The sequence below is a fragment of the Ursus maritimus genome, unplaced genomic scaffold, assembly GCF_017311325.1.
Source record: "Ursus maritimus isolate PB19 unplaced genomic scaffold, ASM1731132v1 scaffold_15, whole genome shotgun sequence".
Taxonomy (NCBI): Eukaryota; Metazoa; Chordata; class Mammalia; order Carnivora; family Ursidae; genus Ursus; species Ursus maritimus.
Window position 1 is genome coordinate 14599889 of NW_024423897.1, and position 16381 is coordinate 14616269.

General features: G+C 45.2%; 1 protein-coding gene and 1 long non-coding RNA gene across 2 annotated transcripts in view; one reads left to right on the plus strand and one right to left on the minus strand.

Annotated features, from left to right (window-relative positions):
* TTC1 (tetratricopeptide repeat domain 1) overlaps positions 1-16381 on the minus strand; it is a 46519-nt gene that overhangs the window by 2005 nt on the left and 28133 nt on the right. The window contains exons 5-7 of the mRNA XM_008692435.2: positions 15011-15047; positions 10402-10550; positions 7934-7988 (exon numbers count right to left, since the gene is read on the minus strand). Coding sequence (XP_008690657.1) covers positions 7934-7988; positions 10402-10550; positions 15011-15047 — 241 coding nt within the window. The remainder of the gene's footprint in view (positions 1-7933; positions 7989-10401; positions 10551-15010; positions 15048-16381) is intronic.
* Positions 20-5063, plus strand: LOC121102753. Its single transcript, XR_005834839.1, has 2 exons — positions 20-1270; positions 3956-5063. It is a non-coding gene; the product is annotated as an uncharacterized LOC121102753 (long non-coding RNA).

The following is a 16381-nucleotide window of genomic DNA, read 5'->3' on the forward strand; positions in this document are numbered from 1 at the left end:
GGGTGGGTGGGGTTGAGGAAGGGGGGGGGGGACATTTAAAGAAGCCGACTAGAACGTCACTGCTGGCACGGTCCTTGGCTCTCCGGAGTGAGTGGAGTGAGACTGAATCTCGAGAGGTCTTCGCATCGCGCTGCCCACGAGCAGCAGCGCCACCTCGCACGCACGAGCCTCTGTTCCGGGGCCGCCGAGACTGGCGGCCGAGGCTGAGGTTGGGCGCCCCCCACCGCCGGGATGGAGGGCCTGCCGCAAGGCCCCCTCGCCGCAGGCGACCACGGAGAGCGCCGACTGTGAAGTATCTACTCTGTGACGCTCGCGGAGCTACAGAGCAAAGCTGCCCCCCGCTTCTGGGACGCTCGCGGTCTAGCGGGGAGACACACGCAGGAGCCCCGCGGCCTGTGCAGGGCCGGCGAGGAAGGCGTCTCGGGGGACTACACGCCGCAGCGCTCGCAGGAACTGCGAGTTAGAGGACGCTGCCATGCCACTGCGATCCACAGATGGCAAGGGGACAGACATCAAAGCTGCCGATGGAGAGAGACAGTGAGGGCCTTTTGCGGGTGTTCACTCTGCCTGACTAGCTGCAGACCGTGCCCCGCACCGTGAGCCTTGCACTTTCAGCTGAACTGATTGGGGGGAGTGGCACTCGTGAAAACGTGCTTCTTCCGCTGCAGGAGGCATCCCTGCCACGACCGAGCACAGCAGGGGTGGACCAGGGGCTCTGACAGGCAACTGTAGCTCCTCGGTGGCTTTGCTGGAACTTTCTTAGCACCGCACTGCTGTATGAGACTTTTCGTACCCAGCTTCTGTCTCTCCTCCACTGGCCCCTGGCGGGTCCCCGCCCCACACCCCCCTGCAGCTGCTTCCCCAGTCCGTCTCTTGGACTTCTAATCCAATCCTGGCTTCCGGTTCTCCCAGGACCGCACCACACGGAAGGCTGTCTTTTCTTCTGTTCTCAGCCTTTCTAACATTCCCCAATAGTTTTACTCTGTCATCTCCAGAACAGAACAGAACCGAACACAGAAGTTCTACTTGCTCAATGAGCCAATGGACACCACACGCCCGAGACACCTACTGAAGACACACGGCGAAAAAAAGGCTCCGTGTCGGGGAAGGCCTGAGGTCACCAGACTTGAATTCGACCAACAGTCCTAAGTTCGCGTGTGTGGCACCTTGCTGTGCGTGGTGGGGATGCGGGGAGCGGGGCCGGCCACTGCACCAGAAGCAGCTGAGCCGCGATGGGAGACAGGCCATCCGCACAGAGGCGGGTGCAGAGGTAAGCAGGCGCAGAGTGCGGGCAGAGCTGCTCCTGGGAGGGTGTGCGTCTGAATCCCCACCAGTGACGGCCAGGGCCGGAGCGGGCGGTGCAGGCGCGCAGGGTCTGACCGAACGCGCGGAGACCGGTGGGCAACGGCGAGCCGGGGCCGGCGGGCTCACAGGCAGGTGGAAGGGCACGTCCCGGCAGGTTCTTAAGAGCCAGGCCACGGGTCCCTGGTTCTTGGGCCACAAGGGAAGGCCACTGATGATTTGAGAATGGAGCTTTAAGGGTTAATAACACTGTGGCAAAGGGAAGAATGAATCAGAAGAAAGCCTGGAGGTGGTTCTGACAGATTAGTGCAACGTCATGGGAAAGAAGCCATTTATTCACTGAACAAACATCGAATGTCTATAATGTTGGGTAAAGCAGCTCTGGGGGGTGCCTGGCTGGCTCAGCAGAGCATGTGACTCAATCTCAGGGTTCTCAGTTCAAGCCCTACGGTGGGTGTAGAGATCACTTAAAAATAAAATCTTAAGGGGCGCCTGGGTGACTCAGTCAGTTAAACATCTGACTCTTAATTTCGGCTCAGGTCATGATCTCAGGGTTGTGAGATGGAGCCGCATATCTGGCTCGCACTAGGTGTGGAGCCTGCTTAAGATTCTCTCTGTCCCCCTCCCTCGGCCCCTCCCACCTCCTAAGTAATAATAATAATAATAATAATAATAATAATAATAATATCTTAAAAAAAAAGGCAACTCTGAAATCAGACTGAGGCCAGTGAGAACATAAGGGAAAAGAGCAAAATATTATGGTCGAACCAACAAATTTTTGGTTTCTGAAAAACTCATCTTTTGCTGTTTATGGTAACAGCAGAGAAGCGCTTCAGTCGAGGGTCATGCTCATAAATACACAATCACACCGCGTTGTCCCGCTGCTGTTTAGAGTCAGGATGGACGCTCAGGGACTAACACAGCCTCCTGGTCCCTAAGACAGGATCATTGGCCAAACCAGCCTGTCTGCCACCCTTTCCACTGGCTGCCAAATTTGACACCTTCCCTAACGGGGCAGTACTCAGGTTTCCTGATTTCCCCTTACGGCAGATCTGAGACCATCACCCAGCCGGAACGTGTCAGCATGTCCCTAACGTAGGATCTCCTCTGCCAGACTAGACTGCAGGCAAAGAGAAGAGTCCAAAACTGCTTGTGCTCAGACAACGTTTTGGACGAGAGATCAACCCTGGTCACTGGATCCAGATCTGATGAATATTCGTTTCTAGGCCTCCAAGCAACACTGTACCTCAATAACCCAATGGACTCATTATGTGTAACTTCTCTTTGGAGATACTAGCTACGCAGTAGTCCATCTACCCCGAGGGGAGCCAGCAATGCCATTCGTTTTCACGTCCTTAAGACCCCTCGGGTTTGGGCCCAACGGGCTACAACTGAATCCTAACACTGCATTTCCTCTTATGAGGCAGGTCCTAAGCCACAAAAGCTGCCTCTTGCTTTCCTCTGAGTAAAAGCCTTATCAAAAGACAACACAATATGGAAGCTAAAATTCACAGCCAAACCAAATGCCTATGTGAGCTCTTGGGTGAACGTGGAGGCTGAAATAAGCCTTACCAAGAACCGTCAGAGAAGCGGGAGCAGTTCTCTTGAGAGGAGCTGAAGGAGTGACAACCAGGAAATAAGGCAGAAAGCAGGGCAGTGAGAACCTACAGGCTGATACTCCCTGATGGAATAACTGCAGCAAGGAAGTGATTCAGAGACGCTCCTGTGGCCAGAGTCCAAAACACTGCATGTCTCGTCTCTAATGAGTATTAGGCAGGGTGGCATGAAGAGAAATATGAAAACAAGACCCTGGATTTCCAGGGTATCCACATGTATGCCTTCAGCAGTTTTAAGAGTCAGTGACAATGTCAAGATTTCCTTGTGACCTTGGGTAAGGGAGCTGGTTCTAGAACGCTGTACCATGCAGAGCAGAAAAGTATGTAATGCACAGGAAGAGCCAAAAGAATGTGTCAAATCCTTGCCAAGCTAATGAACAAGTTACTCCTAAGTTCCCATATGTAGTTCTTGATCATGGCATCAGGCAAGATGGTGTTCTTAGATCAGTCCAGAAATGTGCGCTCATGAGGCTGCTAGTAGCCAGGAACGAATACCAGAGAAACGTCAGGAATCAGGAGAGCAGAAATATGTTCCAAGAGGGTGTAAGGAGGTGAGGGTACGGGAGGAAGGCCCAGGCTGGATGGTGAGCAAGGCCCAGGTGTGCGTCGGAGCGGCCAGGCAGGCAGCAGCGCGGGCGCCTGTGAGAGGAATGGCTTACTGGGCTATGCCCGGCCCCTGGTCTCTGGTTCCTTTGGGGGACTCAGTGAGCTTCAAGGGGTGGCTCTAGGTTTTCCGGGTCAGGACAGGAGCCCGGCAGCTCTTGGTTAAGGTAAGAAGAGCAGCATCTCATGGAGCGTTAGAACACAAGCTCTACCTGCTACTGGGACAACCCCAGCCCGGGACCTGGGTGGCAGCCGCTACCACTGGGTAAACGGTGACAACCTACAGTGAGCTGACTCGATTTCTCCAGTGACGGCTTGTCCAAATAAACACCAGCAACGGAACATGGCAAGAATGGCTGGCCACAGAGAGCCGTCTGAGATCTCAGGTCTAGTGCGTTCTGAAATGTCTGCTTTTTCTTTTTTCTCTGCTGCAGCTACCGCACAAGGAGGGAACGGCAAAACTCAGAGACACGCTGCTTCTGCTCGGGAGGGTCTCTCAGAGCAGAGCGGCTGACCACTCCTGGCCGCACCCCTGCAATGCGCCTCCACCCCCCCTTCGGTCCTCTCCTCAGCTGCCTCACGCTGCCCCCACGTAGCAGTCACACGCCCACACGGTGCTGGGTAAACTCGAGTGTGCCCCAGAAGCAGCAGAGGGCTGTCAGAACTCAGAGTGCTGTGCTCCTGCCCGATCTCGGATCCACCAGGATGGGGGTGGAGCCCGAACACGTGCACTTTGAACTTGCTTCTGTAGCTGGCCAGTGGAATCTTGATCAGAAGCCTGGTACTGAAAACTGATGGTGGACACCTGTCTCTAGTGACTGGCGGGACTGACTGGCAGGACCGGCTGCCGGGCGGAGCGTCCCTCTTGCATGATGTGAAAATAGCCCACGCTACTTTTTGGAGAAAGCAAACAACTTTATCTTCTACCTCATAGTTCAATACGAGATGACAGGAGATCAAGGAAGAACCACAAACATACATGTACAGATCCTGAACAATTCTACTTGTTTGAGGTTTCATGGCTGGGCCAGGATACAGGACAAAACAATTTACAAATGATGATGACGAAAGGCTTCAGCCCATTCTTTTCTATTTGCAGCCCCGGCTTATTCAGAGATGTAGGTTAGCATCATCAGCCGGCCTCCCCTCGTCGCCCCCTGAAGACAGAACCCAACGCCAGGAAGGCCCCTGCCCGTCCCCCGCAAGGGTGAGCAGCCTTGCGGCTCGAGGCGCTCCTGAAGGCGGCAGTGCGCTAAGCACCACCCGCAGTGTCTGCCCGCCAAGCCGGGACCGCAGGGATTCTGAAAATGTCTCATCAGTTCTACCTTGGAAATGGTTTCTACTATTTACCTATGTGCACAAAAAATTTAATGCTGTGAAATCAAAACGAGAAATAAATTAGATATAGATACTCATAATAGGCTGTGCCTACTATCCAAATCTGATTTCAAATTTTTATGTTCCTCAAACTTGCCTGGTTATTCTGATTATAATAAATGCTATACATTTGAACTGATACAAATAAAATACCACTCTTTGTTCTCTATATGCCTTTTTTTAATTAGCTGTTCTGATTTGGTGTAATCACGTAAGATTTTCTTAAAAAGAAGTTCTCTGGAGCACCTGGGGGGCTCAGTTGGTTAAATGCCTGCCTTCGGCTCAGATCGTGATCCCGGGACGGAGCCCTGCGGCGGGCTCCCTGCTCAGCATGGAGCCTGCTTCTCCCTCTCCTTCCTGCTCCTGCTCTCTCTCGCTATCTCTGTCTCTGTATCTCTCTCCAAAAAATAAATAAGATCTTTTTAAAAAAATAAAAAATAAAAAGAAGTTCTCCTATTTAAAAAAAAAAAAGGGAATCAGTAGATGTGAGCGAAGCCAAATAAACAGGGCGCTGACCACGAACCAGCGCTACCGGTCCCTTAAAAAGCCCCAAGCCTCCTGGGGTGCTCCGTCTAGCACCACGGACCATACCCTGGGTCCTTCTAAAGCTTAAATTTCCTGGCTTATTATGGCCACAAGGCTGATCTTCCCAGAGAAAAGGACAACAGGAAACATGCCAGTTGCTGACTGATTTCCTCAAATCTGAAGCCAACGTGCTTGTTCTCTGTGATGAGCAAGGAAATAAATACCACTCTTTGTTCTCTATATGCCTATTTTTTTACTAGCTGTTCTGATTTGGTGTAATCACATAAGATTTTCTTAAAAAGAAGGTCTCTGGAGCACCTGGGGGGCCCCTCTGGGTCGCCCTATGGCTGACGGCCACTCTGGGTCGCCACGCTTGTTCTAATGATATTTCTAAATGAGAAGCTAGAAAGGGAGGAGCAATATGTTTAAGTATGCTCTACCCTTTCATTATTCCAATTGGGATTTTTTTTTTTCCCCAGGGAGGCAGCTACAGAGCTCTTCTTTCTTACGAAAAGGAAGTTGAGTTATTGAGAAAAGAAAAAGCAAGTCGAAGATTACCGGACAAAGCTCAATAAAAGCTCAGCTTGTTAAATGATTACCTAACTTCATAAATGCCGATGACAAATGGTGTTGAGCAGTTTTTCTCATCTTTAACTGCTAGTTTTTCAGCAGGAGCCAGCAATTTCCAGGGAAACCAGCACTAAAAATCGTGCACTCCGGTGCAAAACACTTGCTCTGAGCGTCTAAGCAGTGGCATTATTTTGCACAGTAAGGAGCCTCCCAGGACCTCGCAGCACAGGAAGCTCACTTATGGCATCTGTACCAGGGAGGGAGAACTCCAGAGAGCTTTTGTGGGGCTAAGATCCCATACAGAGAGCGCGTTCTCCCTTTTAGGCTCTCCGATGGTGGGGAACACCTGGAAGCAATATCTTACTTGTGATCCTTATACTTAGTAAGAAGATAAAGGAGTCTAGACATTCACATTATTTCTGTGTAGTAACAAACTGACATAATACTTACCAAACAACTTAAACTGTTTAAGTCTGATGAGAGGAGAATTTATTACAGAAGCAACTGAGAATGAATTCAACTTGAATATTTCAAACAAAGAGGACAATATAAGTAAAACCCAAAGCCCTGGAGACAGAAACTTCAGCTTATGAGAATTTAGAGTGACTGAGCCAGCCAGGCAAGGAGAAGTGTAGTTTTGATTCCATCTGGAATGGACAATGGCTGCAAGATTCAGTTTATATCCATCCCTTTAGGGTTTCATACTGGCTCAAAAAAATGGACCCAGAGAACAACGCCTAAGGGTTTTCTCCAAGTCCACCATGGCACCCTGACATCATCTCTTTCAGCATGAAATACAGCTCAGCTAAGGACACATACTATCTTTTTTCTAAAACAAAGGGTCATTGTTAGAATAGGTGGAAAATGCTTTTTTCCCTCTTCTTTGAAGAAAGAGCACCTCCAAAATAATTTTTCTGCTCAAACATGGTGTCAAATTTAAATATGTAAATTAGGGGGGAAGGCTCCAGAAGTCTCCCCAACTCTAGAACAGTTCTCAGCAGGGGCCAGAGGGCTGTGGACTGTTTAGGTTTAACGGCTTCTTCTCAATCAGCTCTGCTAGCAGTGATGTTTCAAAAATATGCTCTCCTTCTCTGGATATGATGCCTAAAGGTCATGAATGGCCAAGCTCAATTTATTTTAAGAATTTTCCTTTAGGCCCATGTGATTGCAATATATTAAATTCAATTCACATGGTAGATTTAGAAAATATTCATAAGAAAGAACACAAAGCAGATCTTGAGCAGGGAAATATCAGACAGGTTATGATCAGAAGATGCTGGGCAGGTCTCTGTCCAAGAACCTTTACTCCCCTTAGTCAAACAGACTATTCATGGGAGCGCTTCTCTGATTCCAACTATAAAATGCTTTGGCAGATACGAGAACTAAACCATTGGGTCCATCTGCCCTGCACTCCACTCACAGTTTTCTGTCCCCTCACTATTTACTCCTAACTGCTGCCCTCTCGTGTCTTCTCAAACGCTAATGGGACTCTCAATGCCAATTTCAAAACAAACATTCCTTTGGTTCTGACACGGTTTCGACTTGCAGTAGCTGTACTCTAATGAAATTAAAAACTTAAGTCGTTTACTCAATGAAGAAACTCAACTGTTTTCATGAAATTCATGATCTGAAAGAGAGGTTAGTAGGATCCCAGGTTGAATCATGTTTGCATTCTTGAAGGCAAGAAAATTTCTCAGGAAAAACAAAACACAAGTTTAGTTTTTCAAAAGCTGACATCCTCTCTAAGCCACTCTAACCCTTTTGGAGTCAAAGACAGCACAGACCTCGCTAGCACCATGGTATGGCTCACACCACAAATGATGGGCCCCAAAGCGACTTCTAACTGTTGCGTTCTCCTCCAGCGAGTACAAAACCCTGCTGTCCCTCATGCCCCCCTCCTAGCTACTAGGGTCATGAGAAAGTAAGGGAAACAAACTTACCTAACATCTCTGCCTTTAGCCTTTCATTACGTTCTTCAATCTGTTTAGGTAATCTCTGAGGGGGAAAGAGAAACAAGGGTTGGTGAAAAATCTTTTGGCTTTATTTTGAATTTGAGAAACAAGCTTAATGTGAAAGTCAGGATGGATGATGAACGTATATAAGATGCTATTAAATACGGAAAAACCAAGCATTTCTGGGTGAGCTACAGACACAGCACTTTTCTCTGGCTCACTGCTACATGCCCAGTTCTTGGCACAGTGGCCCAGGGAGGACCTCAATAAAAATCTGGTAAATATATAGACAAAAAGATTTCTGAAAAAATACACTCCAGATGTTTACAGTGGTATATTTAGGTGGTAGGATTATGGGTTATATATTTTTAATTTTTTTGGCTGACTTGTATTTTTTAACTTGAAGTCCTTTCTTAATATAATCTAATTTGTTGAGAAGGGGTCGGATCAATATTGAATGTTCCTAAATGAATCACCTACTCAGGGTTTTTCAGTCTTGGCACTACTGATAATCTGGACCAGGTAGTTCTTTGTTGTGAGGGCTGTCTTGTGCATTATAGGAGGTTTAAAGCATCCCTGGCCACTAGATGCCAAGAGTACCATTCTGGTCATGCCAATCAAAGTGTCTCCAGACATTGCCAAATGTCCCTGGAAACCAAAACATCTCACCTGAAAACCAGGGATCTAGATTAGAGTCTTGTAGAGCTGCCTTAGCCCTGTAATTGGCCCTAAGCACTTGTAATTTTAGTAACAACCCAGTTATAATAATTCAAAATAAAATAAATTCTTTATGCATATAACAACTAATATAAAAGGCTCCCTTTTACAGAAGGTTTAAAACCAATGTGACAAGAATAAAGGCTCCCAAGAGTTTGGCTAAAATTTTAAGAACTCTATTCCCTTTCCTTGTGTCAAATTTAAGTCAATCCTACCACCATTCAGAGATGTTAAAGATCAGATAAAGGGTTAAAACCGGTTTCAAACTGCTTATGTTTTTAAATGATCCAAACCAGTCTGTCTCCCATTATTTCACTTCTAAATAAATAAAAGATCAGTTATTATTGAAGGAATTCATCTCAAGTGTGTGCAAAAAACAAAGCAAAACAAAACCCAAACCACCTAGGACATTAATGCACGGAGATTAGTCAACATTTCTCACGTCTGAAGTGAAATCCTGCACAGCAGGGGCTCAGACGCTCTCGGCAGCCAGACAGGAAATGTAAGTAAGGAAAGGAATCGTGTTCCGGCAGGCAACAGAGAGTGGTGGAGTCAGTGGCCAACTGGAGAGTGCCAGCTGGATGCCAACACACAGCCGTTCAAGAAGGACCCAGGATGTCCAAATCTCCCGAACTCGAAGAGGGGTCCGACTTAGATTTTCATCTAGTAAAATCTTCCCATGTTTAAATGCTGGTTTCAATTAAAAACCAACAACAAAAGTCTGGCTTAAATAAAACATGTCTGCAGCTTCCCTCCTCACTTGCCTGCTGGAGGCCTGCGATCTCCGCTGCGCGCTGGTGTTCACGACAGACCTCTCCATCCTAATGGCTCTCTGAAAAGTTTGGCAGTGAAGAAACCTGCTTCATGAAGCCAGTGTTTCCCGAACTTATTTGAACATCCACTAGTTGGGGGGCAATAACGCTTATACATCGGATTCTGTAGCATGTCTCTGCACGTTAGAGATAGAGTGTGCTAAAACTAGAGGCACGGATTTGGAGGGTTTTTAATTTTTTTAAGACTTATTTATTTTAGAGACACAGAGCACAAGGGGAGGGGCAGAGACAGAGGGAGAGAGAATCTTAAGCAGACTCCCTGAGAAGCCCAGTGTGGGGCCTGATCTCACGACCCTGAGATCATGACCCCAGCTGAAAACAAGAGTCGGAGGCTCAGCCGACTGCACCATCCAAGGGCCCCTGGAGTTATTTTTTAAGGGGAGAAAACCAGTAACATTTAGCTAATTGATGACTGACATAAAAATATTATGATGTTTATTAGAACCAAGAGGATCTGTAGTACCATGGACAAGAGTAAGAGTAACTTTAAGAAAGATAAGACTAATCTAAAATATACTTAATTGGAAGTATGCTGGCCATATGATAGTAAACAGAAACTTGGTGACTGAAAAGGAAGGGGAAAACCCGAAGTTTATTACCTCTAATACTCAGACTCATTCTGGACTAAACTGTACAAGATTTCCCTAGTCCAACAATGAAGCTGAGTTCCCGTCAACCCTACGGATTAAAGGTTTACACAGGTAACACTTACAGAATGGAGAGTAAATGGGACACGGTCACAGAGGGTCTGTGACCACCACTTCAAAGTTAGATCTCCCATATATTTTGATAAGCCCTTAAAAATATATAAATGGAAGGTAGTTGGGTCCCAGAGGATTATTTAAGATTCACGGAGTAGCAACACAGGGAACAGAACAAAAAATATTTTTTAAAACTCAGGTTTACCATGCAAGCTTCTCTTGCTTGATGGATGGATGGATCTTTCTCTAATATGGATTTATAGTCCTCCAGGGCTTCGTCTAGTTTGTCCGTTTTCTCGTACAACTCTGCTCTCCTCAGTATTGCCCTGATGTAGCTGGGGTTTAGCTGAATTGCTGTAAAAAGAGAAGAAATCATTGTCACCATGAAGAGAAAGGGCCTGCATGCGCCTAGCTATAGTGTGTTTCTTTATTAACCAGCCTCCAAGGGTCTAAAAGGAAGAGTCATTCGTCAAAGGCTACACCTGGCACTGGCATACTTGCTCTGGAAAGGTCAAGACAATACATAATTTCCACTTTGCAGGACAGACCATCTCTCTCACAACTACACAACCCTGCTACTGTAGCACAAAAGAAACCACAGACGGTGTAGAAGTAAATAAAGATGGCTGTACTCCAAGAAACCTTTCTTTATGGACACTGAACTTTGAATTTCATATAATTTTCCCATGCCACAAAATATTTCTCTTTTGATTTCCAACCATTTAAAATGTAAAATCCATATTCAGCTCGGGGGCTGTACCCGAGCAGGTGGCAGGCTGGATTTGGCTTGTTGGCTGTAGCTTATGAAACTCAGGTCTACACCCAAAGTCTTGTTTTCACATACATGTCCTTTGTCTAGTTCAGAATGGGCCAGAACACAGAGCCCATGTGCACAGTGCAAAAGTGAGAGAGAATTTGAAGGTACAAATTAAAGAGTTGAGGGAAAATAGTTTGGTGGCAGACTCTGCTGTCATTCTCTTTCCAGGCTTCAACAACCAAGGTTATGCCTTGACTACCGAGGTCACATTTTTAGCTAAACCCTCATTGTTCCGTCAGACTTCTGTTCCAACACCTTTACGTCACCGATGCGTAATACCCAGCCCTTTATCCAGCACCGACTGCCCTTCTGCAAATCCTTTGCCCGTGTTTTGGATCAACTATACTGCATTTCCCCTACTCTTCTGAGTTGCTTCTTTTTCTGTTAGACAGCAAGGTCACAGCTCTAGAACTTTTCTTCTTCAAGTAATATACTCAATTTTTATTCATTCGTGTTTTCAGTAACTCTTTCTCTAGTACCTATTACCCGCACCTCACGTAGTGGATCTCTGGAGTAGAGTGGTGAACAAGACAGACAAGACCTCCTCCTCGCAAAGCTTAGTTAAGCTACTCTAGTAGCAAGAGGAGACAGCATCGAGTATATAATTTCAGACAGTCACAGTGCTACACAGAAAAATGAAACAAGGTAAGTAAATACAAGCGAAAGGGGAAATAAGGTAACTTCAGACGGTGGTCAAAGACTACGAAAAGGGAGTATATGAGGGAGGCCGGCCATCTGAAAGGAGAAGTGTACCAGGAAAAGGGACCAACAAGAGTAAAGGCGCCAAAACAATAACCACCTTGGCATGTTAGGGACTAGGTTTGGGGCTGGGGAAGAGGTAAGGCTGAAGATACAGGCAAGGACCAGATCATGGAGGCCTTGTGGGCCAGGGAAAGGTGCTTACACTTTTTCCTAAGTGTGATGAGAAGCCACTGGAATGGTTTCAAGCACACTAAAGACATCATCTGATTTACAGTTTTAAAGGATTCCTCTGGCTGCAGCGTGGAGGGTAAGAATGAAAGCAGTGAGACAGCTGGCAGCCTACTGCAGTGGTCCAGATGACAGAGAATGTTGGCTAAGCTGGTCATTGTGGAGAGGGAGACAAAAGGCCAGACTAAGCATATGTCTTTGAATTAGAGCCCATAGGACTTGCTAATTAATTTAACCAGGTGGAATGAAAGAAAGAATAAGCAAGTGAATGGATGGAAATGCTGTTTATAAGAATGAAAAAAATCAAACTGCAAGTTGTTTGTGGGTATGTGGGTGAGTGGACTGGGGAGGCCCCAGCCTGTTCGGGCACCTTAAATCTTCACTGCTTACCAGACACCCAAGAATCTTGAGATGTCAAGTTTGCAATGGGATACTGGGGTCCAGACCACAGGGAAGAGCTGAAGATATAAACTGCAGCATACAGATGGCGTTTAATGTTTCAGAACTGGATGAGATCATACAAGGAAAATTTAGAGAGGAAAAAAAATAAGAGAGCTCTATGTGGGACCAAGATCTAGTGACTTTAAAAATGTCGAGGCTAACACAGAAGCCAGCAAAACAGAGTAGGAATAGCCAATGAAACAGAAAAAACCTGACGAATGACACACCGTACTAATGCTTTGGGGAGGTAAAGAGAGGACAGAGAGGCAACTATTGAATTAAGCAAGATAAAGTGGTGGGTGATGTTTACAAGATGAGTTTCCAGCGGCATGGATGGAACAGAAGCCCAGTGGATGTGGAATGAGGAGAGAATGGGAGAAGACAAAATAGACATAGCAAGTATAGATTATTATAGTGACGAAGAGGATCAGAGAAATGGTACAGTAGTTAGGGGGCGATACTGGTTCAGAGGTTTTCTGAAAGAACCCAAATCCCATAACATTTCAACTTTACATGTAGTCAACCTCCCCTTACTCTGGTACATCGTCTTCTCTTAAAATATCCCCAAATGCAATATCATAATATCCATAGGAAAAGTTCTCCAGTGGCCTCTACTACATCTTTTAAAAAACCCAACCCCCTAATTTACATTTTAACCCAGATACTGCCTCCTATTCTAGCAATGCAAATATATATTGAAGAGAAAGAACTTGTCCCAAGAGTACTTTATAAAAACCTCTAAAATCAACATAGCATCCTAAACATGTGATTTTCTTTCCTGATCCATATAAAGAGAATGAACTTTAACTTTATGCCAAAGCTGAAAACTCTTAAGGTGAGTGGCATGTGATTAGTGCTAACGAGCTCCAATATGACCTCAGGAAGACGCTGTTAAGTCGTCTGCCAAGGTTTATGAACTGTGTCTGGAGTACTGAGGTGGGGGCGGAAGGGACCTTGATACAAATGAACCATACCACTGTCAGTGATTTTGCCTTTGGATACAGTGCGTGCAGTCCACAGACTATGGATAAGCACATGAGTACTGGTTCAGGCAAATCCCCCAACAACCTTGAAAACACTTTCCTCCACTTCCTCATTTTCTTGGCAAGGCTCCTACACTTAGGGGTACAGCTGGGAATGAACTATGCCTCCTACTGTATGCCCTGCTAACCAGGTTTACAAGGAATTTTCTAATGATCTGGTTACAGAAAGAGGGTCTGAACATCAGTAACACGTTCCTAATTTAAACTCTTCTCAGCCACATGTCTCACATAAATTAAAGTTCAACACCTTCCTCCAAACAAAACAGCACATTCAGCATTAGCTCCAGCCTAACATATAATAGACCGGAAGTACTTTGCTAGATTCAAAGGTACTAACCATTTCGTTCGGACACCAAGAAATACCAAGTAGTAAAGAAAGGAAGCCAAAAGAGAAGGTGATTAATTACTGTCAAGAAGAAAAAAAAAGGAGAGAAATTCATGCCGAGCATGAGTAGGACCAGATAACATATAAGGTTCTTTTTAACTTTTCAATTCTCTAAGAAAGTATTATCCAAAGATGGAAAACCGAAAAAAAAAATTTCCAAAAACTAGTAATTTTCTAGAACTCATGAGTAGTAAGATGCAAGGAAAAGTGATTATGTGTGTCTTCCAAACCAAGCTGGTCAGAAAGGCAAGACAAGAAAAAACCCAAACCAACCACCCACCAACCACCAAATGAGATCCTATGGCTGGGAGTGTCTCTGTAAGTTGGTGGGATGAAAAGACTGTATCGGAACTCAGGTATCAGACAGCGAAGTCTCGGTTCACTGTGTGGAACCTGAAAAGTAATTAAAATGACAGCAAGTGGGTCTGGAAGAATTCTGCATGTGAAGAGACTACCAGTTCCCTAACAGAAGCCGTCCCTCACCGCAGCTGTCCCCTTCCCCACAAACACAAAGATCCATATGCCCTTCCCCACAAACACAAAGATCCATATGCCCTAGCAGCAGCTAAGATCTTCAATTTCAATCCCCGAGGAAAGTAATTTAGACACTACAGGAAGTAAATTCTGTTCCGCAAGTTTCTGTTGCCAAGGTAGCTTTGAATTTTTCTTCACATATTTACTAATACAGGATAAACTGACAGAACTATCCATTCAAACGTGTGTTTATGCTAAGATGACTATAGCACCTCTAAGAAGGCGGAACTATAAAGCTTCTTCTTCAAAGGTCCCCGAGTAAGAGTATACACATATAAAGTACGGGAGACCCTTGAACGATGCGGGGGTTAGGGGCGCTGGCCCCCAACCCCCATGCAGCCCAAAATCCCGAAACTTAACTACTAATAGCCTACTGTTGACTTGAAGCCTTACCAGTAACAAACAGTTGATTAACATGTACTATTCCTATGTATTACAGATTCTTACAGGAATGGAAACTAGAGAAAAGAAAATGTTAATACGAAAATCATAAGAGAAAATACATTTAGAGTTCTTTACTGTATTTATTGAAAAAAAATCCATGTATAAGTAGACCCATGCAGTTCAAACCCATGTTGCTAAAGGTCAACTACACACATGACTATTTGTCCAGCTGCGGTAATGCTCTTATATGTTAACATATAATAAGACTAAAAAGTTGTACCTTTGTTGCAGTCACTGATGGCCATCTCCTTCTTGTCCTAAAAGGAAATATAACATTAATAACTGCTTATGGAGATGCACAATGGTCTTCAAAGAAGTCACATGAAACATGCATGTTACTTCCAAGCTAAAATTCAAAACACGGTGACAGCTCTGACGTGAAAGCCTCCTAGCAACAAATTATTCAAGTAGTTTCTTCCTAACATCTTTACAGACTGTTGCAATTGACCTATTCTATTTGCAAGGCACCTCACACTACAGTGCTGATACTGAGAGACAGTTATGATCAATAAGCAGGGCAAATGACTGAATACCGTTCATAACGCTCCTCTTTGGCTAGCTGGTATATTATCACACCCCAAGTGGTATATTCCAGAAAGTATACAGATGTCCATTATAGACACACAGTGTGGCCTGTCATTAGTCTCGGTTACAAATCTTTTTTTTTTTTTAATATTTTATTTATTTATTTGAGAGAAAAAAGAGAGCAAGCAGGGGCAGGAGCAGAGGGAGAGGGAGATAATCTCCAGCAGACTCCATGCTCAGCTCAGAACCCAAGACAGGGCTTAATCCCAGGACCCTGAGATTATGACCTGAGCTGAAACCAAAAGACGGATGCTTAACTGACTGAGCCACCTATGCATCCCTCGGTTATAAATCTTAATTTATCCATTGATGAAACAAAAATACAAAACAATTCATGAAAGAAGGTATCTAACTAATTTACCTTGCTGAATCTAGATGTATGGCACAGTGAAAAGAACGCTAGATGTCTAAAGAACTAGACTGTAATTCCAGCTCTGACACTAACCTGCTACTGGCCCCTTGAGCTCTAAAATGTCTTCTTCCCCCAAATTAGATGTTTTCTACAATACCACAGAAATGTTAATTCAAATAAATGTTCAATAGGGGCGCCTGGGTGGTTCAGTCAGTTGAGCCTCTAACTCCCGACTTCAGCTCAGGTCATGATCGCAGGGTCATGAGATTGAGCCCTGCACTGGGCTTTGCGCTCAGGAGGAAATCTGCTCCGATTCTCTCTTTCCCCTTCTGCCCCTCCCCCTTCTCACATGCGTGCACACACACTCTCTAATAAATAAATCTTAAAAAAAAAAAAAGAAGAAGAAGAAATGTTCAATACTTCCCATAATGGCTACCGTAGAAAATACTAGATACTTTGCACATTATTTTAGAGCAATGTCTATCAAACTGAGTTTCAGAATTCAATCAAAATTCCAGGATGGGGAGTGACTATCTAAGGGGTACAAGGTTTCCTTTTGGGGTTATGAAAAAGTTCTGGAACCAGACAGTGGTGATGACTGCATAATCTTGGGACCGTATTTAATGATACTGAATTGTATAGTTTAAAATGGTT